Raw genomic sequence first — 26,746 nt, 5'->3', positions numbered from 1 at the left:
GTTACTCCTTTTAAAGAGTTTGCTTGCAAAAATAAGTCCTATTACATTCTCCCCTTATTAAAATTAACTTTGTTCCCTCAGAGTTGAAAGGAGAGGTGTTCAGCATGCAAAACATCTAAATCAACCCAAGAGGAATCTTCTATAGGATACATATCCTGCTTAACCAAAGCTTCAACAAGAGTTCTACTCTTAAGCTGCCTAACTCTACGATCAAGAATTATTTTTGGTTTTATTTTCAGTGACCCATCATCATGAAGACTATATTTCTCTTACAAAACATGTCAAGGATTGTCCACATGCGTTTTTAGCAAATTTACATGGAAAATCGGATATGCTTTCACATGTGCAGGCATTTCAAGTTTATATCAAGTCACCCAACCCTCTTAAAAACTTTAAAAAGACCAGCAAACCTTGGACATGATTGCCTATCCTTACCAAGAATCAAATTAGTACGCTTAGGAACAACCTTTAAGAAAACAAAATTTCTAACATCAAAGGATAGTGGTCTCCTTTGCTTACCTTTGCTTATTATAATACAATTTTTGCTTTTAAAAGGTTTCCTGAATGTGACGTTGTCGCGCGTAGATTGAGATCCCCGTTTTTTGAAAAAACTACACATATCGCTTTAGACTTTCATTAGAGTATTTGAGCATGTTATTTTGGGTTTTTATGATTGATTTAGCAAGCACATGTACATGTAGGGCAGGTTGCTAGTATAACACCAGCTGTCAGGTTAATATAAGTGCTCGTTAGTGAGTTTTTTGAAGTGATACTTGTATATAACAAAAACTCATGTAAAAACTAAAAATTATTCAGCCAAAGTTCAAAAAGTTATAATTTTTGGGCCTTTCTAGCTTCTCCATGATTTTGTTGCATTTTTTTTGCCCTTGCCTTGTCTTCTCTACATGTAGTCATATCAGGACAGCTATCTGTTCACGTCAATTTTGCACATAGAGTCATGTAAAATCAATTTTGATCCTCTTCAGCTTTTGCACTAGTCATTTTTCAAGATTTCTTCCAAGCTTTAAAGTACCCCAATTGGAGTTGTGCTCTTCAAGTTACAACTAGTTCTCTGTAGTGCTATGGCTATGGCAGTCTAGTGGCAAATTGTGTGTAGACAGATTGAGAGGGCATGTATCTGTGAAATATACTTCCAAAAGCTTCATCATCTCTTCACAAAGTATGCTCTCATGAATGACCCCCAACCTCCTAATCTTTTGAACCTTTCGCTTGGCACCTTCTTTTAGATTGATTCTATGCTCGACCCCTTTAGCTCCTTGCAACTTTGTATATTCAGTGGTGGCGAATAGCTTTGGAAATTCCATGAACATGTCTTCATACTCCTTCTTTTCTTTATCTGTCAAGTCCTCTCCTAGCATGCTCCTTGCATTCACTTTGGTAGGCTCTACAATTGCTTTTGTATTATTCTTCTCCTCCTTGACCTTCACATCATGCAACGATGCTTCCTTTTTGATACTTATCCGAAATAGATAAGGACATAATTGCATCAAGCCTTCCTCTACACTTTCTTCTGATGATGTAGATGAAGCATCACTATCGTATGACGTAATTTCTGTGGAATCTATATCTTGCATATCCAATAGGGACTGTGTATGGCTCTTGTGTGTCTTCATACAATGGTCCTTCCGTTCTCTTGGTCGGGGATGGTGATCAAGCCCGTACCCCAATCCTGCTTAGCACCAAGGGTTATAAGCCATGGCCTCCCTAAAATGATCAGATAAGCATTCTCACCCACTTGCATCACATAGCAACCAACCAAGCACTCAATCCCCAGACTTTTATCTTCACATCTTCAACGATCCCAAGACACCTTGCCTTTTTGTGGTTGGCCATCCTCATACGGATTGAAGCATTCACTGACATCTTGATGCCTGCTTCCTTCATGATAGCTTCGATCATGACACATACCTGGGCACCACCATCCACAGATGCTTGCACTTCTGTCTTCTTTCCCAACATGGCTTCAACTATTTCCACCATATCCACTGGGTGACCGAACCTCAAGGATGACACCATGCTTTGATGCTTTTCCTTTTAGGAAGGAAGTCGCGTACTCAAACACTTGGTCCACTGCCTCCTCAATTTAGCATTTAAAGCCACCAATTGACCAAAAGATATATTTGCCTTTTGATTTCGTATGTCATCAACAATATCATAGTCTTCAACACCTTGGCCAAGGGGTTAGTCCTTTGGACCTATTTTCCTCCTTCGTTGCCGCTTGCTACTCTCTGGTTTGTCTTCTACCTTAGCCTTTCCTTCCCTTGCTCTTGTTTCCCTCTCTTCTTCTGTCTCTTTCTCCCTATCATGCCTAGCTCTCTTATTGGCCAAAGCATCCACATCTTGATGCTCAAGGGTAATGATGTTAATAGCCCTACCTTCTCCATTTGCACGCAACAATTGTGGTTGTTGTTGCGGTGATGGTGCTTCTAGTGCCCGATCTTGATGATTTTCTTCTATTCTCCCTCGGCCACAACCATATAAGGGGTATATCCCTCCTCTCTCTCATGGTGGTTCAAGACAATCAGGGGCGTAGTGACCCTCTTCATCACAATTGTAGCATTTGCCTTATAGTATTCATCTCCTACCTCTCCCTGCTGGCCACTCTTCTTTTTGGTTTCTATTCATTATGTTAATTCTTAATTCTTGCAATTGACCAGCAAGATCATGAAAAACTCGGGCCATAATGGGATCTGGACCTTGAACCACTTTCTCCACTCTATCATCCACTGCCACGGAGACCATTGGTTGCACCACAACTGGCTCAGCATGTGCCATGCCTTGCTCCCACCTTCTCTTGATCTTCTTGCTCTTGATCGCGGCAATTTCCACATATCTTTCAAATGTAGCAGGCTCCTCTTGATCAACCTTCTCCCTTACACTTGGATGGAGACAGTCTATAAAGTGATGCACTTTAAAGAAATCCACTGGAGGTACTTGGGATGCCGCCTCCAATTGCACCCAAAGTCCTTTGAAGTGTTGCAAAAGCTCTTGAAAGTTAGCATGAATTTTTTTCTGCAAACCTCTCTATTTTTTCGTTGCTTTTGTTGCAATTATAGTCTTTCCAAAGCTGTCAAAAATTGCATGCTTCACCTACTCCCATGTTTTCTTTTTGTCTTCCTCTAAACCTTCAAACCACTTCGAGCTTCACCTTTGAGTGCAAGAGGAAATACATGAGGCTTTGCTTCATCATTCACAATATGCATACCAAGCGTATGCCACTCAAAGTCCACAATCCAGTCCTTCACATCCTCCTTCCCTGTCAACACTCCCCGACTATACGCCATCCCTTCGAAGTCGCTTCTCCCTTGCGTGAGGAGTAACTCCACAAAAGTTGAAGTCTTTCACCTCAACCAAACCACCACTTTTATTCAATGAAGCTCAAACTTCATAGCAAAACTGCTTCACCTGGGTGCACAACCGGAAAATTTTGCTCCCCAGCGGGATCGCCAAAGGATGATGGATCAAAAGACATCGTGCGTACACTCACACACTAGACAACTCAACACCACACGAGGAATTTACTTAAATTCCAACCCACCCACACCAACCCACACACAACACCACTCAAGAGCTCAATAAAATACTACCGCAAGCTCAATTCAAATTCCAAACACCTCGACCTACAAGCCCTTGCCTGCCCGCAGATACTACAAGGTGAGTCGAGTTGATCAACACTTGAATCATACTTGATGGTGATCAAACTATACAAGAAAAACCATCAAAAAATAAAAAACTCCAGCCACAAAAGGCCTCTCTCAAACCACTACAAAGCCTTCACCAAAATCCACTCTGTTGGACTCTTTGGAGTAGCGCCAACCCTAATGGCACCGATATAGGGTCACATAGTCTTGCAGAAAGCCGCACCTTCATCCCTCAATTCCTCGCACATACACATCCATGGAAACCTCAGAACTTCAATAGACTCTCCCAAGTGCAAAATTCAAGAGAGAAAGCTCTCATTCACTACTCTACACACTCGAAAACAGGACACGAACGCGACGGGACTACAGTAGACCACCTGTAGGAACCCTTCTTTTTCCCACACACAAAGAGGTGAAAGTGCCAAAACTTGGCTTCAAAAATTCTCCCTCATCTGGAACACACACGGTACTGTGAGCGATGTGGAAATTTGAAGCATTTTCACACCATTTTTTGGACAATTTTGACCCCCGACGGACATTTTTTGCGTTAAAAACCCCAAACGGACTCCAAAATTCATCAAATTTTGGATGTTTGATCCTTGATACCCAAAGAACTTTGCCACATTTCTACATTCCATTTTTTACCAATTCTAGGGTGGTGCACGCATCACCGTAGATCAGGCACCATAAATAGACAGTTACTACATGTCCCAAACTTCTTGAGTGGGATGAGAGTGCCCACACTTGTCGCTTGCATTATTTACATTCTAGAAAGATCAAAAACATTCTCTAGAGCCCAAAGAGGCAACCAAGAACCATATCCAAGGCCCGGATACCCTATCTAGGCATGTACATGTGCTCGACTGCTGACACGCAAACCTGAGTATTCACAATGTATACACGCTGCATCTTTTTAAAACTTGAAAGCGCTTTGCAAAGTTCCCAAATGCATGTATTTACATATTTTTGTACATATGACCATGCATATACACGCTACTTTATACACGCCAAAAGTGGTCCATAATGGCAACTTAAAACTTGATTATGATAAAATTTGTCTTTAAAAAATGACCTAGGTACCTTATATACTAAGGCTACCATATGTTAAACCTAAAATAGATTTCAAGGGGTAAATTGCCTTTATATGTACAATCTGGATGTGCTATTGCATCCTGGCTATTACAACTAGACTAACTACTCATGACAATGATGTTTTTGACCATAATCTGTAGCAATTTATAACTCTCAGACAATAAGGCTTTGTTGAGCTATGTCGTGTTGTTGAACCGTGGGTCAAAAACCACCTACAAAATCCACCCAAATTCCACCTCCACCTTCTCCTTTGCTTCCACTTCCACCTTGTCCTCCACTTCCACCTTCTTCACCAGCTATTCCCTTTTATTTATCATCTTTCTCATGCTTGTTAAGATCTTCAGTGATACATAAAAATAAGCTTCACTTGCTCCTTCAATCATTGCTCATATGCTTTCATTGTTGTCGCAGAATCAAAACTAGTATGATACCATTTGAAACGCGACATGAGAGAGAGAGAAATAAATTGACGAACAGGAAAAATACAGAGTACATAGAGTAGACAAATGAAATAGAGAATCTGTATTGATGTAAGATAATGATTACAAGAAGAATGTAGCTAGCATGTCATAACCTCCAACCACCCCCAAGCCATTTTACTCTCAATCACAATCACAATCACACTCCCACTCTCAATTACAATCACAATCACAATCACACTTGCAATCTCAATAACAATCACAATTCTGTAGCCTCTTTCTGCCAATTAAAGAGACTTTGTCCCCGAATCACAATCACACTTGCAATTGCAATCTCAATCACAATCATAATCACAATCACACTTGCAATCTCAATCACAATCACAATTGTGTAGCCTCTGTCTGCCGATTATAGACACTTTGTCCCCGACTAGGTAGCCAAAAAGTGACTATTTTTGTCATCGAACTCCTGTCTTTAGCAAAGGGGTCCAAAATAGGCTCAAAAAGAGGTGTCTTGCACTTGAACAAAAAAATGGAACTAAAACTATCCCACACATGCAAATTAGTAAAATTTAGAAAAGGTTTTTTTCAAGTCCTAAAATTTTGGCCATTTTCACCGGCATGTCGCTCCCAAGTTGCTTTATAAAATCTGTTCGAGACTGTCTCATATGAATTTGCTCATCTCTTCGATCTCTTCGATCTCTTCGATAGTGGTGTAATGAAAACAAATCATATCCCTTGGATTGGACAAAATTTCATCTGCAAGTTGATAATTTCTACAAAAACAATGTAAAAATAACATTTTCTCACTTTTTCCTTCATCTACGGGCTAAAACGAGCATCAAAATGAAGTAATCTAGAAAAACTCAAAGAATCAATATTTTTCCTCATGTTTAAAACTACATTTTCTGCACACAAAATTTTCCAAATTCCGACCCTAGCATCCTCAAAACAGACTCTCAAACAAAAAGTGTCCTGAGTCAAAATTTGAAACTTTTTGAAAACCAAAATAAGTCTGAAATGATCAAATTTTGCTTCAAACAAAATTTATGGAAAATCTTTGCAAAAGTAAGTCCTATTATAGAAGTTCATGGTAGATGGTTGTTTCAGTTGAGGATTGACCAAGATATCATAAGTAGTAGCAAATATTCTCGTACTCTATCCAACAACTTATCCAACAACTGAATGACGTTTGGATGAGGGGGTAATCAAAAGTTCATGGTGGATGGTTGTTGCACCTTAGGATTGACCAACATATCATCATTAATAGCAAATACTCTACTATGTTATCCAACAACTAAATGGTGTTGGGATGGGGGGTAATTAAAAGGTATTTTTTTCATGGTAACTAATCATTTTTCACTACTAATTCATTTTTTGAACTGCTACTTAATAAAGCATCTAAAATCTCTCTAAATTTTTAAATAAGCATCATCATCACTCAAGTGTCCTTTCATATGTGTTTCCTTCTTATTCTTTAAGCACATTAAAGAAAATTTGGAGTCACAAAGGGGCCTTATAAGGAGTTTGACTTCCTCTCTCATGTTCAAAACGGGCGTGCTGTGAAATTTTTGTAAATCAAATCTAAACTTGGCGGAGATTCAACAGTTAGAATCTACTCTTCAAGCTCTTTCTGTTTATATATGGCAGGCCAAGGGATTCCTCATATTTTGAAAGATTCTATTTTTGAATCTCTTGTGATGTGACAACTCCGTCTAGAATCTAGAGAATAAAAAAAAGAATCTTTCAAAATATGAGGAATCTCGTGGCGTGCTATATATATCAATAGAAAGAGCTTGAAGAGTAGATTCTAATTGCCAAATCTCCGTCAAGTTTAGAGTTGATTTCCAATGCAAAAATTTTACCGCACGTGCGTTTTGGACATGAGAGAGGAAGTCAAACTCCTTATAAGGCCCCTTTGTGAGTGCAAATTTTCTCTAATGCTTATTCAGACCTAAACATTCACTAGAGTAATCCAATCAATGTTTGAATCTAGATATATGAGAATGATTTTGCCTTCACTTATTCTCTAAGAATCTTAAGCTTGTTATTGTTATGTAAACTCTTGCTGAGTTTGCTACTGTGCTTGATCAAATTGGGCCTAATTGGCCCTGTTTTGAGTTTGATCCACAGCATGTCCACCCGTTCCTTTTGCTCCTTGTATATTATCATTTGTTGTCCACTAGTAGTTGAACTACACATTGGAGGGGGTTAACCATAATCCTCATCATTATCAAACTTGCAATTACTTATGCGAGGTCCATCCTCCTCCTACTCATTGTCCTAGTTCTTTAGATATTCCATCAGCGCTTGGTTGACTAGTGTGGTTTCTTTTGAGTTTATTGTAGGCGGTCCAAAAGTGGAGACCGAAAAGAAGTGTGTACCACCAAAGCCTTTTCCAAAGTACTGGCCTAGGTTTGTTCCTTCCCTTTGTTTGCAGTAGTTTTTGGAGGTGTTTTGAGAAGTTAAATAAGTTTATTAGTTGAAGTCCCTTGGGTTTGATCAGCTTCAATTTGTCGCATCTTCAGAGTAGTCGAATATGTGGCTGTCTTTTAATTATTTAGCCTTAAATTGTTTATTCACCCCTAGAGTTATTTAGCACATTCTTCATTTTTTGTTTATTCACCCATAGATTTGATGTGTCCGCTTCAAAATATCCTACTATCATTTTTGAACTAGATGTGACCAGAGACAATTCATGTGTGTGTTGTTAAAACATAGAGGTAGAAGGAATAAAGGTCATCGACCTATAGAAAGCAATTCAATTCCCAAACACCAATGTGGAGGGTCTTTGAAAAACAATGTGTGTTTATTGTTAAAACATAGAGGTGGAAGGAATAAAGGTTGTCGACCTAGAGAAATTAAGTCGGTAGCTAAGGTGTAGGGCAACAAGCTATGGTTGTGCAAGAACTAGCAAATGGAAAGCCAAGTTGCCAGTAGAGATAAGTTTTGAAGGGGCTCATATGTTCTCACGCTTCTATGGCAACCAAGAATAATGAGCATGTGATTTTTGTAGCATCGAGCAAGTAGTAGCTTTGGGGTGTTGCCACTTGTGCACCCAAAATAGTGCACACTTGTGTTGTTTGCCTGTGACATGTGTCTTTTCTGATGACTTGATTAGTTCCTAATAAAAATTGGGGAGAGGAGTGATTAGTGCTAAGAAACTAAGAGAAATTCATCCTGGATTGATACCAATTGTACCCACCAAGGAAGATAAAATAAAAAACCATTCATAATTAAAAAATGATTAAAACTAAATTAAAAAGTTAAAAGTGTAAGCTTCCTATTTCAAAAAAAATAAGAATCCTTTCAAAATATTTCAAATACATAAGTGAAGGGTAAGTATAGGAAACCAAAAGCCCCATGAAAATGAAAAGTCATAGGAAATGAAAAGCCCATTAAAATGGAAATTCAAAAGACTTTTTATCCAACAAAAAGCCCCATGAAAATGAAAAGTCGTAGAAAATGAGAAGCCCATTAAAATGGAAAGTCAAAATACTTTTCATCTCCATATAAAATAAGTGGTGGAGTGCATTTCTTCTCCATTACCTTTTTTTTTTAGCATTTCTTTCTTTTTAGAATTTCCTTACAATGTATAAGCTTTGTACTCCATGAAGGGTTGTTGCACTCACTCGCCTGTTGAGCTTGTCTGGGTCTGGCATGCAAGAGACCAAAAGTTTGGGTTCTCAATGTGTCATCTACAATAGGAGATTAGGCTTGCTCAACGTGTTTCAAGGTGCACATGGGAGGTGATAAGCTTGCGATGTGGAGTGCGGCCTCGATGGGGGGGGGGGGGGGGGGGGGGGGGGGGGGGGGCTTGGCTACCTCGGCCTGTGCTACTCCAAAGTGATTTACTTGTCCCTTATTTGTGGTCGTGGGAAAGGGCATCCTTCCTTCTCCTTCATGTGGGACAACGATGGCGAATGATTTGGAGTGGGGTACTCACAAGAGGACTCAAAAATAGAGGTAGCATTGGTGCATCAGTGGCATGTTGTGGGGTCGCCTGTTTGGTTTCAGATGGCCTTGTTGGTGATTTGAGGAGTTGACTCTACAAGGTGTTTTTGCTTGTTTGGTGGATATGCCTCAGCTGGTGGTTTGTGCTTGATTTTGCATCCTGGTCTAGGCTTTCGATGGCTTATCATTTCTTTTGTTCAGTTGTATCTTTTGCCTTTCCCGAGACATGTAGGTGTCAATGGTAGTGACATCGGCATGGTAGCACCCCGGGTAACCAATGTTAGTGATGGGGACATTGGCCCCCGCCCTTTTGGAAATATTGGTAGGTTGTTATATTGGTTTGTAGGCTGCTGGGTTCTTGTTTACTTCTTGGGTTCTAATGTAGTGGGCATGGGCGCTCTGTAAAAGCCTAAAACTTTGGGATATTCTAGTAGTCATTTTGTGATGTTGTCGTGTGATGGAAGTATTGGTTGACCTGTGGATATCATGGTTCAACAAGAGCAGTCTTCTTTGTAATATTTTTCGGTGTTTAAGAAATTATACTCACATTTGTGAGTTTTGAAAAAAAAATCATTGCACTATGTAGGTAGAGTTTCGTTGTGCTATGTAAGGTCGTGAAATCATATCAGTAGGACTCCGCTATGTAGATTCCATATAATCCCACCATTTGTAGATGGGATTACACTAAACCTAGGTTTTTATGAATTTTTTGATATCTTTCAGTTTTGACCTTTTCATTTTTTTGAAGCCATTAGAAATACCCTTTAATTCAAGCAAATATGAAAAATGAAACTAGAAAAATGGCTTGATAAAAATGTACAAGATTTTCTCTCAGATAGAAGAGCTATCAATGGCATGAGGGATGTATCATACATAAGGTTGCATAAATATCTAAGATATTATTGTAGATAACATACCGTAAAGGTACTAGTCTAGATACTTTTCCACATAGGCATCTAGGGCTAAGAGGTGGTGCATACACCATAGCTAGAAATAGATCGAGTAATAGACATGCCCGCCCAACAAAAAGGTACCTATACTATGTTCATAGGTACTTCCATAGTACCTATCTGGGTAATCTAGAGTACCTTCTTCTATTATTTAAAAGTACTTTAAGTACCTATATTGTATCCCATGGTATATCTTTGATTAATACTAACTTCCATCATATTATATCATTGTCTCTCTCGTATTTGAGTTGAGTTTATCTCTGCTCCTTCTCTCAAATATATCTTGGCACAAAGATTCATCCTGTCTCTTTATTCACATCCTTTGATAGGTACATCATCAAGAACTGGCATTGTGATTTGAGGTATGAACACATGCTGAACCTTATTCATCATGTTGATCATATGTGCAACTAAATTAGTTGATCTCTAGGTAAGGTATGCATGCTTACCAATCTTAAAGGACTTTCATGGTGGTCAAATATTTTCCTCTATAGCGAGCTCAAATTGATCATACCCCAAGTAGAGATCTTCCCTTAAGAAATTTCCCTTCTTGGATACTCATCCAAAATTGTTCATGTGCCACATTCCTAATACTAGCCTTCTTTACATGCTCCATATCTTGTATGAAATGGAAAAAAAAAAGGGGGCACAATGAATCACCTGTTTGAATATGGTGCAAAAGAAGGATCCAAAATACACATGCCAATCTTCTCTTTGAGTACCTCTATTAGATTTGGAAGATGTGCTTTTGGAACCGGAGTTGGCTACAATTTCTAAGGTATATAATTCTGTTAAAGATCACAATAGGTGCAATAACATTGGCATCACCATGCCTTATTTCATGTGGCTAGAAATAAAAATCCTTACCGTGTTGAGATCGTTTCTTCAAAACACTTTTTTCATCTTGTGTTAATGATTCCTCATGTGGAACCTTTAGTTCTATTAGAGATTCCATTGTGGCATCTATCTAGTTCTTTCTGGATATGTAGGATTTGCTTGTTCCCTACAATCTAATTGTAAAAGTAAATATATGGAGCTTACTTTTTTTGCCTCAATTTTGTACTTGGTTTATAACCACACTTTTGGCAATTCATGGACATTGAAACCCACTTAATTTTGAAAATTCTCAATCACTTTGTATGTTTACATAGAGCACATTTCCACAACTTGGATTCCATCGTGAAAACTAGAAAGCATTATAGCATCAAGCTCATATAGCATCTAAATAAGAAACTTGGTCGATGAATCTTATAGACATTTACTATCTTCTATGATATATCATTCACTATCTTCTATGAAACCATTTTTGTTTGAATGTCTCTTTTGTACATTATATACAAATTTTCATTTGCTTCTTTGTATACCCTCAAGTATCATGAAACATTTTTATCCATTCTCCTTTAGCCCTCAAGAATCGGTAGGATAAGATATTTTCCCTATGTGGTAGTTGAGAATATATTTTTAATGTACCATAGCAATCTCACTTTACAATGGTACTTGGCCAAAACCCCCAACATGTCTTTGAAATCCTTAAATTGTTTTCTTGCCTTTAGTAGAGATTCTTTTAAAGACTATCATAGTTTCTCTCACGATTCTTGCACACACACAACCAAGTATTGGATGGCTTCTTTCCATTTGTACCCCCCTTAACATGGGAAAGTTAGAACCATCATCTAAAACCTCTTTTCTATGTGAATGACTATGATGCATGGATACCAAAGCATAAGAGGATAAATACACATCTCGTGCACAGAGAAGTCATGCTCATCTTTGAGATTTCCAATAGTCATCTTCACATTTGGACAAGCCCAATAGAGAAATCCTAATGAGTTTTTGGTAGCTTCGTTCATCCAATCACCATGATATTTTTAATCAATCACTTTTCCTCATGTAAAGATTAATAGACATGAGATTTCTTTCATAGACAAGATCTATCACAGCAACATATGGCTCCTCAACATCACCCACCTTCAAGTTTTCATTGTAAATCTTTTTAGAGTAGACGCTTTTGTGTGTGCCTTCATTGTCTTCACCCATGTTTCTCTCTTCCATACAATTGGTAGCATCCTGCCGCACTTTCATCACATTTCTTCTCTTGTGCATGTATCCCTTGTGACTTCAATTTCTATCTCTCTTCACCCTGTGATATTGTGGAGGAATAGATTCACTCTTAGAGTCTACCTCTTTCCCTTTATGATATCTATAATTTCCTCATGGACATCACACTTGGCCATTTCAAGAACTTCTTCCAAAGTAAACTCAACCTTATTGTTCAAAATCCTCTCCTCTAATACCTTCTTCAAGTTTATAGCAACTTTAATGTCAGATTGTGACCTATCAGTAGGGTCCTTTGCTTTTGTTTTTGCCTCCTCTTTCTTCTTTATTCTTGATGATTCATCCATGTGTACTTCAAGGGGAGGAGGATCTTGTGGTCACGAGAGGATCTTTGATCATTTCTCCCTCTACTTGTTGTAACCCTCTTTGAGGTTGAGAGTCCTTCATCCCCATTTTCACCCCTACGCTTCTCTTCTACAATTTCTTCAGTATTATGATATTTGGTAAGATATACATGTAGTAACAAGGAGTCCAGTAGATCTTCCCATATTATTGTGTGGTATATGCAATCACCAACTTGATTTAGCACTTCTTTGGTAAATTTTTCCTTATTAGCTACTACCACTGCATATTGCCATAACCCATCAACCTCATCAAAACCATCAAGCCTCGATCCTTTGTTTGTAATTGAACCATATTTTCCACATAGGTACTAGCCTCCACTACAAATATGGAATGACTAGTTGCCCCCCCCCCCCAAAAGTTCATTTCAATGGCCTACTTGTCTCCCTCTATTGAGCTTTTCCATTCTTAAAGAAGAAAAAATATCTCTTTAAAGCATCATTGAAGCCATCATACTCCTCTTGTCATGTGTTTGATGATTTCATGTAGCCTCAACCCCAATGCACATATACAGCAAAATCTTTCCTTGTGAGAAACCCTATTTTTTCCTCTCAATTCTTTGACAAGGAGATTTCATGGAAGCTTAGGAACTACCATAGACAATCCCACACACTTATTTGGAGATAGAAAATCCTAATAGGTACCTTCACACATTCAAAGTTATGGTAGAACCAAGGCAGGACTGAACTAGTGCACCATTGAAGAACCATGTGTATCCCTTCTCAAAGAGGATAGGGCTTAAAATCATGCCATTATGTGACTGATGGGTTATTTTAAGCCATCTTTGATCCATAAAAGGTAATTTTTGACCATTTTATTGCATTTTGTCATTTTAACTCAAAAAAGATCCTCTTTCAACATAAAAAGTTTTAACAAGCTCAATTTTCATGTTGAAGATCATTTTATCACTTGTCAAAAGCTATGGATATCTATTTGACAATTGTGCATACCATCTCATATTTTTTGGATGATAATTTTTGAGTTATGGTGGAAATAGAAGTGAGCCATTCATGGAGAGAAAATAGCATGATAGAGTTTGATTATTGATATATTGAAAATGCCTAAGATGGTTGCTTGCTATATAGACTTGATGTAGATCTTTATGCTTACATCATGGAGGATGAGATGTGATAGGGCTCAATGGTTAGGCCAAAAAGAAAAGTTCAAGTGGAGAACTATTATGCTTTCTTTTAGAGGCTGATTTGACTATGCATATCTTGTTCTTTTTTTTTTTTGCAAAACTCACAATTGTGAGTGGATAGTATTAAGAACAAAATTATACACCAATCCTTGAGCTCAGACCAATCCTTGAGGGTCAAAGGATTACAAGTTATCTGCTTGGTAGAGACACCACTCCTACTCCTCGACTTTACTTATTACAAGATGTTATGTATTGTTCTAGACTAGTCCTGAGGTTTGTTTGCACCCGATCATGTGGATCATCAATCTGCTCTCTTGCGTTATTTCACAAAATCTTGCCATAGCTAAATCGCCCTCAAACACGTGGCCGATCCTTGCTTGCCAAATATGGTGCAAGAAGTAGTACCTGATTATTTGAGTGCAGACTAGAAGAGCAGGACTTCCCATCCTATTACTACCAAAGAACAGATCATTCTTGAAGAACTTAATTTTCCATGTCCTTTGAATGCACTTGCATATTTTCCCAACCATGCCCCTGATTGCTTGGCATCCCATGAAAAGGTGGGAAAGGTATTCAATGGCTATTCTGCACCCCAAGCAACGATCAGACCCGATGCCTCTTTTTTGTATCTTTACGCCCATCGGCAGAGCACCCCACATCACTTTCCACAGAAATATCTTCATAAACTAAGGCCATCTTGGATTCCGGATGTTATCCATGACTCCCTCCCGCCTTTGTTCTGTCCAGTGCCTCTTCCATAATTTGTTGAGGGGGCTACACCAATTAGCCTCGTGCATTAATGCATGGTAAATGCCTTTAGAGTGTAGTTTCCAAAAAAGGCTACTCCCAGACCATCTCCAAGCGTCCCATTCAAAGTTGGATTCACAAATTGGCATCACCACCTTATCAAGATCTTTAATCACCCTATAGACTAGTAAGATCTCAAAGCCATCCAGTTGAAATTGGATGGCTAAAGAGTCAGTAGTTTTCCAGCACTTCCTGTTGCCATTCCAGAATTGCTCTAGTCGAATGAGCCCCTTATTATTCACCTTCCTTGCCTTTTCTATCCAGTAAGGGCTTTGCGGCGGCCCCAATATTTTAGAAAACCAAGGGGACCAGTGTAATATGGAGTTCTTAAAATATCTGGTTACTTCCCCCCATTCCAACACCTCAGCAACACTTTTGCACTTCCTCATCAGCTCCCTTGAGAGTCCACAAGATTTAAGATAAGACCACTTCGGGGAAAGAAGTTTGTCGTGCATCACAACCCCTTTCACTTTCCCCCTTTCGATCCCAGTTTTGTTGCATCAAGAATTTCCTTGGTCATGATAGTCCAAGCTTGGTCCTGTTTAGCCAATCAGACCATAAATTTGGCACAAAGGGCCTCAACATGAGATACAGGGTTAAGAATGCCGAGCCCTCCTTGGTCTATTGGGCGAGAAAATACCACTACAAGAGGCTATTCATATTAGCGACCCTCGCACAGTGACGCTCACAAAAGAAATTCCCGGCGTCGCTATGAGCGTCGCTATGAGCGTCGCTATGAGCATCGCAAATTTACAAGTAAATTTGCGACGCTCATAGCGACGCTTATAGCGACGCTCATAGCGACCCTCACACAGCGACACTCACAAAAGAAATTCCCGGCGTCGCTATGAGCGTCGCAAATTTACAAGTAAATTTGCGACGCTCATAGCAACGCTTATAGCGACGCTCATAGCGACGCCGGCTGGGGTAAAAAAAATAACAGAGAGTGCCCAAAAACTCAGATCTCAGATCTGAGTTTTTCGGCGTCCTCAAGCAAGGAGCAGGTAACACTCTCCCTCTCTCTCTCTCTCTCTCTCTCTTTCTTCTCTACACACACACACACACACACGAGGAGAGGAAGGAGAGCCATGTATGCTCCTTCCCTCTCCTCACTCTCATGTTCCCTTCCCCTCTTTCTCTCTCCCTCTCTCTCTCTCTCACACACACACACACATAGTGTTTTTGAGAGAGAGAGAGAGAGAGAGAGAGAGAGAGAAAGAGTACAAACATAAACAAAAACGCACACACACATACATAAACAAAGAATGCACACACACATTGAGAGAGGAAAAGAAAGAGAGAGCATGCATAAACAAAAAACGCACACATTGAGAGAGGAAAAGAGAGAGAGAACATGCATAAACAAAAAACCGAACATTGAGAGAGGAAAAGAGAGAGAAAACATGCATAAACAAAAAAATGCACACACATTGAGAGAGAAAGAGAGAGAAACTAATTTAACGTCGTAGGAAACTAAGTAAAATTAAAAGACCTAAAGATCTAGCCGACGAGGAGTTGAACTCAAGACCTATTATTCAAGAGGGAAATGGCATAACCAATCTATCATACTTGGCATGGGTGATAGAAAGGTTATACCATTTATCTCTTTTTATTGGCACACACATCCACACACGCGCACACACACACAAGAAGAAGAGAGTTATAACGTCGTAGGAAACTATCCTAAAAGACGTTAAAGATTAGGTTAGATGTAGACTTACGTTAAATTAGATTTAGGTTTATTTAAGTTAAATTAGATTAGATTTATGTTTATTTATGCTAGATTTAGATTTTTGTTATATTATATTAGATTTAGGTCTCCATAGACTGCGATGCCTGCATGAAGCGGGTGAAGAAAGCCCTCAATGGAATATAGGGTATTGCTGCCTTCACTCATGGTGGGTCCGTCGATCCAAAAGTACTGGTGAAATGTCTTCAGAAGATAGGGAAGAAGGTGGATCTTCAGGGCGGCAAGAGTCACTACATCCCCGACAATGACCATCTAGACAACCTCTAGTCATTCAACAGCAACTTCAAAGTTAGTAACAAGAGCAAGAGCGGTCCAAAGGGCCAATTGCTGTTGTCAGATGTGGATGGAGATGAGGCAGCGTCACTGCCGGAAGTTAACTCTCACATCTTTAGTGATGAGAATGCCAACTCTTGCCGAGTTATGTGAAAAATTATGTGTTAAATCAATTTTAAGGTTCTTATAATCCCTGTTAGTTTAGTTCTTTGTTTTTAATATAACATAATTTACGTTAGATTTAGATTTATGTTATATTAGATTAGACTTAGGTTTATTTAGGTTTACACACACACACACACACACACACAAGAAGAAGAGAGTTTTAACGTCGTAGGAAACTATCGCAAAAGACTTTAAAGATTAGGTTAGATGTAGACTTACGTTAAATTAGATTTAGGTTTATTTTTAGTTAGATTTATGTTTATTTAGATTTACGCTTATTTACGTTAGATCGAGTCCACGCAAGAATTACTTACTGTTTAGGGTTTAGAGTTAGACGAACAGTGAAAAGATCTACTGTGAAAAGATGTTAAGATGCTGTGAAGTGCTACAGCTAGAGAAGAGGCAAAGGGGTTTTGTCCACTACATGTAGTATCATGTAGACGTGGGTCTGTAGATTTCTTGTACCCACAAATATAGGTATTGACCAATAAAGACGAGATTATAACCCGGTGGTTCTGATCTCCGTGCACCTCTAGACCGAGGTGTGCGGGGATTGGACATGACTAGAGAATGTGAGGTAGAGAGAGAGAGAGAGAGAGAGAGAGAGAGAGAGAGAGAGAGAGAGAGAGAGAGAGAGAGAGAGAGAGAGATAAGACGAAGAATGCCAATAGAATATTAAATTTGTTGTCCAGGTTATAAGATTTTTATCCTCATTATGAGTAGTGACGAGGATGTGGGGCCGTCCAACCGAAACACCTATCTCTCAATGAGGGTCTTATGTCCTTGTAATCAATGCAAGCATGCTGTGCGACGGACAAGATGCGTTTCTTTGCAGCACGTTCGCGAATTTGGCGAGTTCGATCCATCTATTATAGATCGAGTTGTTGCTAATCATAACTCGTCGGACTCTGACTCTGGCCAACAAGCAGAAATCTTGCAACCCAATAGACGTGTTCGCAGGCGCTTTGGTCAAGCAGCATATGTGAGGCCACAAGATGTAGCAGCGTCACAAGAGCACACAACCTCTTGTAGTGTACCTCCCACCTAGCCCACTGCCATGGCGGGGAGGTTTTCGTGTTGTTATTCCACAGAAACCTTTTCACTGGTTTTAAGAATTCTTTCCAGTTACACTTAGCCATCTTGAGCACGGGGCTGAGGAAAGCAATATAGGTGATCATAAAAGCATTGATCACTCTAATCCGGCTTTGGAGGGGTAGGAGAACAAAATCCCACCTTTCATTTTGGCACTTCTTTTTTCAATGACCCGTTGAAATCTTTGCCCATGGGTTACGTCCACCCCTACGGGGGCTCCTAGGTGTCTAAATATACTCCCTTTTGAGATAATCTCTCCTGTCCAGACTGCAGGGTCAAAAGAGTCGTTCTCTGATAGGGAGATTAGTCTTGACTTCTCTATATTGCACTTGGATCCCAAGGCCACAAAAAATGTTTGCACAATCTCCAGAGCTCTCCGGACAACTTGAGGGTACGCCTTCAAGAATAGGAGCAAATCATCTGCGAACATTTTGGCCAGTAGCTGGTTGTTGCCCGGCAATGCCAGACCTTGAATCTCTCCTCGCGCAGCACTGGCTTCGAGCATTCTGATGAGAGGATGCGACCCGATGGCGAACAACAAGGGGGCCAGGGGAAATCCTTGCTTAATAGACCTTTCAACCTCAAAAGATCCCACAATTCTATCATTAAACAAGAGCTCTGATTGGCTGCCACCGCCTAGTGTGCATATGAGGCAACAAAGACAAGGCCCAAAGCCCAAAGCTCCCATGACTTCTTCTATATAGGACCATTCTATCCTATCATAGGCTTTGTCGAGGTCCAACTGCAGCAAGATGCACTCCTGCTTGGAGAAGGATGCATACTCTATTCCTACAATTGCTGCCAAGATATTGTCATGTATAGATCTCCCTTTAATGAACCCGTGTTGATGGGGAGAGATAATCCGACTCAATAGGGGGGCAAGTCTGAGAGCTATTTCCTTGGCAATAATTTTGTATGCTACTCAAATCATCGTAATGGGACGCCAATGTTTAAGTTGAGAGCAAAAAATCTATTTGGGGATGGGTTTGATAAGCCCTCTCTTAACACTTGCATCCAACGACTCTTCGAAAACAGCTAGATTGGCCATCCGTGTGACTGGACCCTTGTGATCTTCCCAAAATTCCCTGAAGAATTCCGCCGTCAGTCCATCCCAGTTGCGGGACTTTTCATTGCCAAGATCTTTTGGTGCCGCTGAGCATTCTTCCTCAGAGAAGGCCTTTTCCATGCGGTTGGCTTCCTCCTGGGGAACCTTCTTTTCAACACTTCCAAGTAAAGACGCCCGGGCTTCTTCCACTTCTTGAGGTTTGGTCTCTAGCTGGCCGATAATCTGGTTGAGATACTTGAGCATAAGTGCAACCATGTCATCTTGGTTTTGAATTGTATTCCCTTTCTCATCATTGAGCACTTGCACACGGCCTCGACTTTTCCTCACTTTTAGAGCCCTAGAAAAATGTGTTTGGTTAGAAGGCTCTGGTTGCAAGAAATTTTCCCTAGATAGCAATCTCGCCTTCTTGATTTCCTCTAGCTTTTTGTTTGGCCAGGTGAGATTTAGCTTCAAGCCATTGCTTGTGCTCATCTTCGGTAGCCAGTCCGGCAGCCTTCCTAGAGGCTAATTGTGCTACCTCCTCTGTGAGATGTTTGATATGTGCCTCATTGGCTTTTTTTATCCGGGGACCCAAAGTTTTGATAGATTTTTGTATACTCCGAACAAATAAGCACTAGGTTTATTCATTACCACATCTTTCTTAAGCTTTCCCAACGCTTTCTTGGTGATTCTTCTGAAGAGAGGGTCTTTGAGCAGGTGTCTTGTTCTTATGTGCAATTGGAACATGTAAATAAATACCCATGGGCCGTATTCCAATGTATGGGTATTATTTGGAAAGTCTAGGTATGCATAAGTGGGTAGGGAGAGGTTCCATAAGAGGTGAAAAGTATGCCATGCACTTTAACAATCCTCTCCGTGTGTGTCATATGGAGCACTTAGCAAGTACAAATTGGCCTCCCCTACAGAATTTGAACAATAGGGTGTAGCATATCAAAATCTATCCTAGAGAATTTACATAATAGGAATAGACACAAATACCTCCCCTTGATGAGTGTATTTCATCAAGGTTTTGACTAAAAAATGTTGGTGTTTCAGAGTACGTCTTCAATGTAGAAATTGTTGGCCTCACCATCTTTGTCGCCAGAATCTTGAGATGCCATACTGACTTTGCCTTTGCAGTTGGGATTTCTACCTTAATCTCTATCTTTAAATATTTTTTTGTTGCTTGTAACAACATCTAAATAGAACTTTGATGAGAGTGTATTCTTTGTACATATGTCACATGGGTTGACCTTATAGCAATCCTTTGACAAATATTTATTTCATCCACAATGTTGACATTACTTATTTTTGTTACTTGTGACTAAGAAAATGCTCTATTAGAGGTTCCTTGAGTGTTTTTGTCATTCTTCTTACCTTCTTCTTGTAGGGAATTTATTCCACTTTCCAAAAGCTTGTTATGGTTTCCTTTTCTTTAAGTATAGTGACAATTTGATGATATTCTTCAGGAAGAGCTTTGAGTAGAACTACTATTTTGTCTTCTTCATCGATTGGTGCTTCTATGTAAACAAGTTGTGTGTAAATAATCTTTATTCTATTAATGATACTAGAGATATCTTCTCCTTATTTCATTATTAAACCATAAAGTTGCATTTTGAGTGAAATTTAAGAGTGTTTTTCTTTAACAACAAACATGCATTCTAGTGTTTGCCAAGCATTTAGTGCAATGGTAGCTTCACACAAGTAGTGCACAAAATTATTATATACTAAGATAAGAATTATCCCTAGTGCTTTCTCATCTTTGATTTGAAATTTTGATGTTGATGCACTAGTTTTTCTGGTCTCTCCCTATGCGAATGGTTTTACTACACTCTAGATTTGCTTTCTCATCAAGTATCCCTTTAGCTTCACTTTCCATGTGTGGAAGCGGGTGCCACTAAACTTATCTAAGATTTCTTTTCCCATTATCTACATGTGCATGAGAGAGGATCTTACTAAGGGACTCCCTTTGTGGTGTCTACTCTCTTTACAAAGTCGACTCACAAAAGTTTCCCTTCACCAAAATATTTATACATCTATTACAAATGGTAAGGGGCAACACAAGTTTAGATGAACTAAATAGTCCTTGAAAGGAGGAAAATGGTATGACCTTTGTAGCCAAAGTTGGAAAACAAGTGCTCCTTGATGAGAGTTGCTTCTTATTGCATTCGGTGTAATAGGAAATCTTCAAACTCGATAGGTGAGAGCTTGAGCTTATGTGAACCATGGGGTATTCACTAAGGGTTATTGTATGGTATCACGTGAGTGTACAATAGGGGGCTTTCTAAGGCCAAATGGATAGATTTTACATTGGAGGGTCTCGTATGTAGGGGTTAAAAAGTCAATTTTGTTACACACAGGTGGCGTCCCCCTATTACTATTAGTGAATCCCCCGTGATGTGAACCTATGAAAATGGTTCGTAGCTTTTTGTTCGTGGCACGGAAAAAACTACCTATACACGTGCTTGGTGGTTTCTACAGTGTGAGAACACCTACCATAATTGAAGGGATTTAGGGTCTTTGCCCCTTGTGCCTCGTGGGAAAGGCCCGGGGATGCTGGCTAGCAAGCGGGAATTAGCTGTGATTGTGTGAGTGGTGGTCATTTGGATCATCCAGTGGAGAAAAGGAAGACGGGTAGGATTGCAAGTGGAAGTAAGGAAAAAAACAATTCAATTACGTTTGTCAACTCACAGACCTAGCGCTCCATAAACTACATTAGACTAAGTGGGTTTTGGATCTATCCAATATCCCTCTCTCAAAATTGACAAAATTTGAAATAGTCACCTTGTGGGTGCCACATGAAATGGGTCTATTGCCTTGACCAAGAGGCCCACAAGATTTCCGTATATATAGAAAAACCTCCAAAACATGTTTTATACTTAATTTGAGTAGTCTTTCATCACACACACCTATACTTTGGTGTAGATTAGGTAGCCCTAATAAGATCTTATTTCTGAGCTTAAGGACTCATTTTGGATTTGGAGTAGTAGGCTATGAACCCACACATTCATGAAGTCAAGATTGGATTTTATGAAGAACTAAATAGAAAAAAATAAAACTCTAATTAAGGAAATAGCTAATGAGAAACTAACTGTGATCATCCTATAATGAAATGGTGAAGGTAGTGTTCCATGTGCATGTCGTCAACGAGCTAATCAAGGATTGATCAATGATTATTCTAGAGAGAGAGAGAGAGAGAGAGAGAGAGAGAGAGAGGGAGAAGTGAGATTTGAGTGACAATCTAGTGTGTAGTGATTATACACACACAATCTAGCATAGGTGGAAACATAGATTAGGATCAAGAGGTGATTAGGAGGTGCTAACCACACTAAAAGTTGAGTAAACGCTCTAATACCAGCTATTGAGTAAGGGCAAAAATAAAAGTGATCCATTCATGAAGAGAGAGAGCATAATAGAGTTTGATTATTGATAAATTGAAAATGACTACAATGGTTGCTTGCTATATAGAGTTGAGCTACATCTTTATGCTTTACATCATGGATAAGATATGACATGACTCAATGATTAGGCCAAAAGGAAAAAATCAAGTATAGAACCCATATGCTTTCTTTTAGAGGCTGCTTTGACTCTGCTTTGACTCATCTCTTGTATTTATATGCAATTGGAACATGTGTAGAAACACCCATGGGCCATATATCAATATATGGGTACTATTTGAAAAATCTATGCAAGTGGAGAGGGAGAGGTTCCATAGGAGGTGTGAAGTATGTCACGCACTCCAACAATAATCACTCTATTGCACATTCTTGGTAGATGAATGTACCACCATGATGCACTTGGCATATGTACATTTCTAAACCAAGAATATTCTAAAGTGATTAAACAACCAGCAGTGCTACATCTACAGCCATGAATCCCCAAATTGGTACATCTACATGACTGCAAAGTGTTGTAGCCGCTTTCACATATATCACATTATGTAGAATGAAGCATTTGTTCCCGCATATTAAAAAGGCATAAAAAATGAGGTAGAATTTCATTTCACATTATGTATGTGCCATGACACAATAACCATGTGTGTGTTTTTCATGCATGGGTACACATCACTATATACAAAATAAATGTGTATGGTACAAAGAATCATGGTCTAAATTAGCTAGCTAGAATTTCAATCCATAATCCATAGGAGGACAAACTACTTTAGTCTAATGGTCTTAATGCTGGAAATTTTTAGGCTTTTGTTCCTTTAATTTGAATTTCTAACTTTAGTTTCTAAAATTGAGGGGTGGCAAGTTTGTTTTGAATTCTTTGTGTAAAAATTTGGGTTCAATGTTTTCCTAAATTTATCCCTTCAATTTTGTTTTAGGCGAAAACATCCAATGTATATCTAAAATTTGGAGTAATTTTGCATATAAACCTATTGGACTCTAAAATTTCAAGAAGAAGATGAGCACCCTACCTTCTTTTTAGTGATGTTAGAATGTAGAAAAATCTTTAAGGCGAAGCGATCAAAGTTACTATGAGTGTCTTAGAAGATGAGGATTGACAAATGGAATGGAATTGGCATTTTGCAGGAGGTTCCAGAAAGCCAAAGAGCAGACACGGCAAATAGCTTGGTGTATGAGGCGAATGCAAGGATAAGAGATCCTGTGTATGGGTGCATGGGAGTGATATCGGCATTACAACAACAAGCCAGAAGCTTGCAAGCAGAGCTAAGCATGGTGAAGGCGGAGGTGATGCGCTATCGAGCTGCCTCCCATGCAGAGAATGCATCATTGATGCAAATAGCAGCGGCTGCTGCAGTGACTTCTCCTTTCCACAACAATAATGGTTCTAACAACCCAACCTCTATGAATCTAGCTAGTAGCCCTTTGCATCATGCCAGCTTGCAACCCCCTGACAACATCACCTACATTTCCAATTCAACTAGTAGCGCCGCCACCTCTATCGATAGTAGTATCAAAACCGAACGTTTTTGGTCCACCCTTAGCTAACTCAAAATAAAATTGCATGCTTTTTTTTAGCCAACCGTAGAGGTGCATTCCCCTTCTCCTCCCACAAGCAAACACCCCCCCCCCCCCCCCCCCCCCCCCCAAAAAAAAAAAAGGAGACATTAGAAAACTACTTGCTCCACCATCATAGAACCCCAAGCAATTTTTGTTGAATCTATCTTTGTATTCCCCTCATTTGTGCCGCCACCGAGATTTTCCTTCGAGCTTGCATTTTGGCGTGCATGGCTTTCTCATGCACAATCCAGAAAGCAAGCCTACTTCATTACCTTGCTACATTCCCAATAAGTTCGTAGTTGCAATCAACAAATGACCAACTCAGGCAAAAGCATTGCCTTCAGCACACTCTATTATTGGATTTTAAAGATGGTGTACATAGTTATCTTGGGGTCGGAGGTGCGACCATGAGGTATGGTGTATTTGTTTCATATCATTCTTCCATATGAGAGAAAAAGCAAAGTGTCTATCTATCTCTACTAATTGTGCGTGGATGGTTTTCTATTGGATTATGATTTGTAATTTGTAATTTGTAATTTGGACTTTACAAAAATTATTGTAAGAACTAGCCAATCCTCAAGCTTTTGACACAAAACTTGAGATTTTTTTAAATGTTTCTTTTTTCTTAGTTTTGGTGAACACTTTCCTATAATGCTTCTCCAAACAGGCAAAATTTCAACTATGAAATCAAACCAAAAAAATTTTGGTACACTACTAGGAGCATTTTATCCCTTCTCCCTTTTCTCAGACATAAGGACATTCTTTAGGTTGAAGGGCCTTTTTAATATTAGGAAATTTGTTTCTATATTGCATTGTTGTATACATGCCTATAATGTTTCAATATATCTATGCATCTTACTTTGATAGATCTCTCTCTCTCTCAAATTTGTTCCTATGCATCTTATTTTGCGTAGATCTCTCTCTCTCTCTCTCTCTCTCTCTCTCTCTCTCTCTCACTCAAATTTGTTCCTATATTTACATTGTTGTATACATGCCTATAATGTTTCAATATATATGTGTGCATCTTATTTTGCATATCTCTCTCTCTCTCTCTCTCTCTCTCTCTCTCTCTCTCACACACACACACACACACACACACACACACACACACACACACACATAGGTTTTGCTAACAACTAGATAACTTCTGAAAGGTAAGTTTTTAAGTAGTTTCTGATGTAACCATGACTCATCCAATAAAACATATTCATGCTTGAAAGGGGGAATGGAAAAGCCTCCTTGACCCATATAATCTTGCACTAATGCAAGCTATGGTTAGGGGTTGGGTCAAAGAATGTGATATTAATTATTCACGTACTCTTGAAAAATACTTTCGCATGCATAGAAGAGGCATTATCCTTTATTACTTAGTTTCCTTGAGAGATAATCATTTTAAGAAATCCTTTTTGTTTTTCAAACTCACAATACGTGAGTGAATTGTATTAAGCACAACATAAAATTACAAACCAACCTCAAGCTCAGACCGAGCCTTGAGGTGCTCATGATCACAAGATGGATATCTAACGCCTCTCATGGAGACATATCATCATTAGTTTAAAAGAGTAGGTGAGCTGTATTTCTAGGCTTTACTTATTGTATGGGTGGCCCTAGACTAGTCTTCCAAGTCTTGCTTGTGTCCTAGCATATAGTCACCACTTTTCTTTCTTGTATAATTTTTGAAAAACTTGACACGTCAAGATCTCCTTCAAACACACGGCGGTTCCTCGCTTGGCATATATGATGAAAGAAGAAGTACCTGATAGTTTGAGTGCACATGAGCAGAGGAGGGCTTCCCAACTTCTTGCCATCAAGGAACAGATTACTCTTGAAGAATCTAATCTACCATGTTCTTTGGACCCACTTGCAAATTTTTCCTGCTAGGCCCCTGATCACCTGACATACCATGGATAGGTGGGGGAGGTCTTCACTAGCTAGTGATTGAGTTATATTATCTTTGAGACGAATGTGCAATAATCCTCAAGCATAGCTTGTGCCTTGAGGAGCCAAAAGATACAAAAGGGGTAGACCTAAGCATGCCTATTAATAGATTTAAAATTCAAGATGTGTACCGAGTGGTAGCAGGAAGCCCATAGTTACTTGTCACCACATAGTTAGCTTCTCTAGTAGATAGAATCCATTCCCTGCTTTCTTGTACGATTTCGTCTAATTTAATCATTGCACTGTTTCTTTCAAACACTCAAAGGTTTCTTCATTTCTACGTTTGTTTGAGATAGCTAAAGCGGACTAGTTGTGTGCATCCTAGAACTACATCATTTTTTGAAAAAGGGGATCCTTTAAATCTTCTGGACCCATTTGCAAATTTTACTTCTAGACATCTTGTGGTTGTGTAGTCTTTGAGTAGATGAAGGGGTCTTTACTTTCCACTTTACATCTTAAGCATAGGCATGTGCCAATCCCCCTAGCTTTTACCTTGTTCCCAATAGGTATTTGCCCCAAAAGCACCTTTCAAGAAGACCTGCATTATGCTAGAGGTCTTGCCGAAGCCACTTGTGTCAGGTGTAACCACCCAAATGAATCCCTCTCGCACCTATTCAGGGGATGTTCAAAAATTTGTGACATCACGAGCTCAGTCTACACAAGGGTGTACACACATTTGGGAACTACCTTCTTTATGAGCGACTTTGCTATAGGCTTGAGGTTCGTTGATGATTTGGATCTTTTGACTAATATATGCATAGTAAGAGCCATTGTATTGAGAGCTATCTTAGTAGTCCAAAAAGATGCTATTGTTTCAAGGGAAGTGTGATCTCCTAAACACAAATGTTGTTCTAGAAACATGCTGGTGGAAAATACATTGTAGTAAGAACTTCAACATAAATAAGTAAGGATAGTTACGATGGTCATCCCCTATGATGTATTTTTTGTTGGAAAACGTTGTGCAAAGGATATGCTTGGGCTCTTTGTAACTTTTGAGTTTTAAGCAATTCAAGCTCAACTAAACACTTTTTTAT

At 39.2% G+C, this 26,746-nt stretch overlaps 1 protein-coding gene across 1 annotated transcript in view; it reads left to right on the top strand.

Annotated features, from left to right (window-relative positions):
* The window catches only part of LOC147462711 (uncharacterized), a 50,824-nt gene extending 26,579 nt beyond the window's left edge, over window positions 1–24,245 (top strand). Inside the window, exon 4 of the mRNA XM_086485133.1 lies at window positions 23,343–24,245. Coding sequence (XP_086341259.1) covers window positions 23,343–23,762 — 420 coding nt within the window. The 3' untranslated portion in view covers window positions 23,763–24,245. The remainder of the gene's footprint in view (window positions 1–23,342) is intronic.
* The last annotated feature ends 2,501 nt before the right edge of the window (window positions 24,246–26,746 follow it).

This window comes from Adiantum capillus-veneris, chromosome 2 (assembly GCF_014529385.1).
Source record: "Adiantum capillus-veneris isolate H3 chromosome 2, ASM1452938v2, whole genome shotgun sequence".
NCBI classification, from domain to species: domain Eukaryota; kingdom Viridiplantae; phylum Streptophyta; class Polypodiopsida; order Polypodiales; family Pteridaceae; genus Adiantum; species Adiantum capillus-veneris.
The sequence above is the reverse complement of the archived record's forward strand: the minus strand, read 5'-3'. Positions and strand labels throughout refer to the sequence as shown.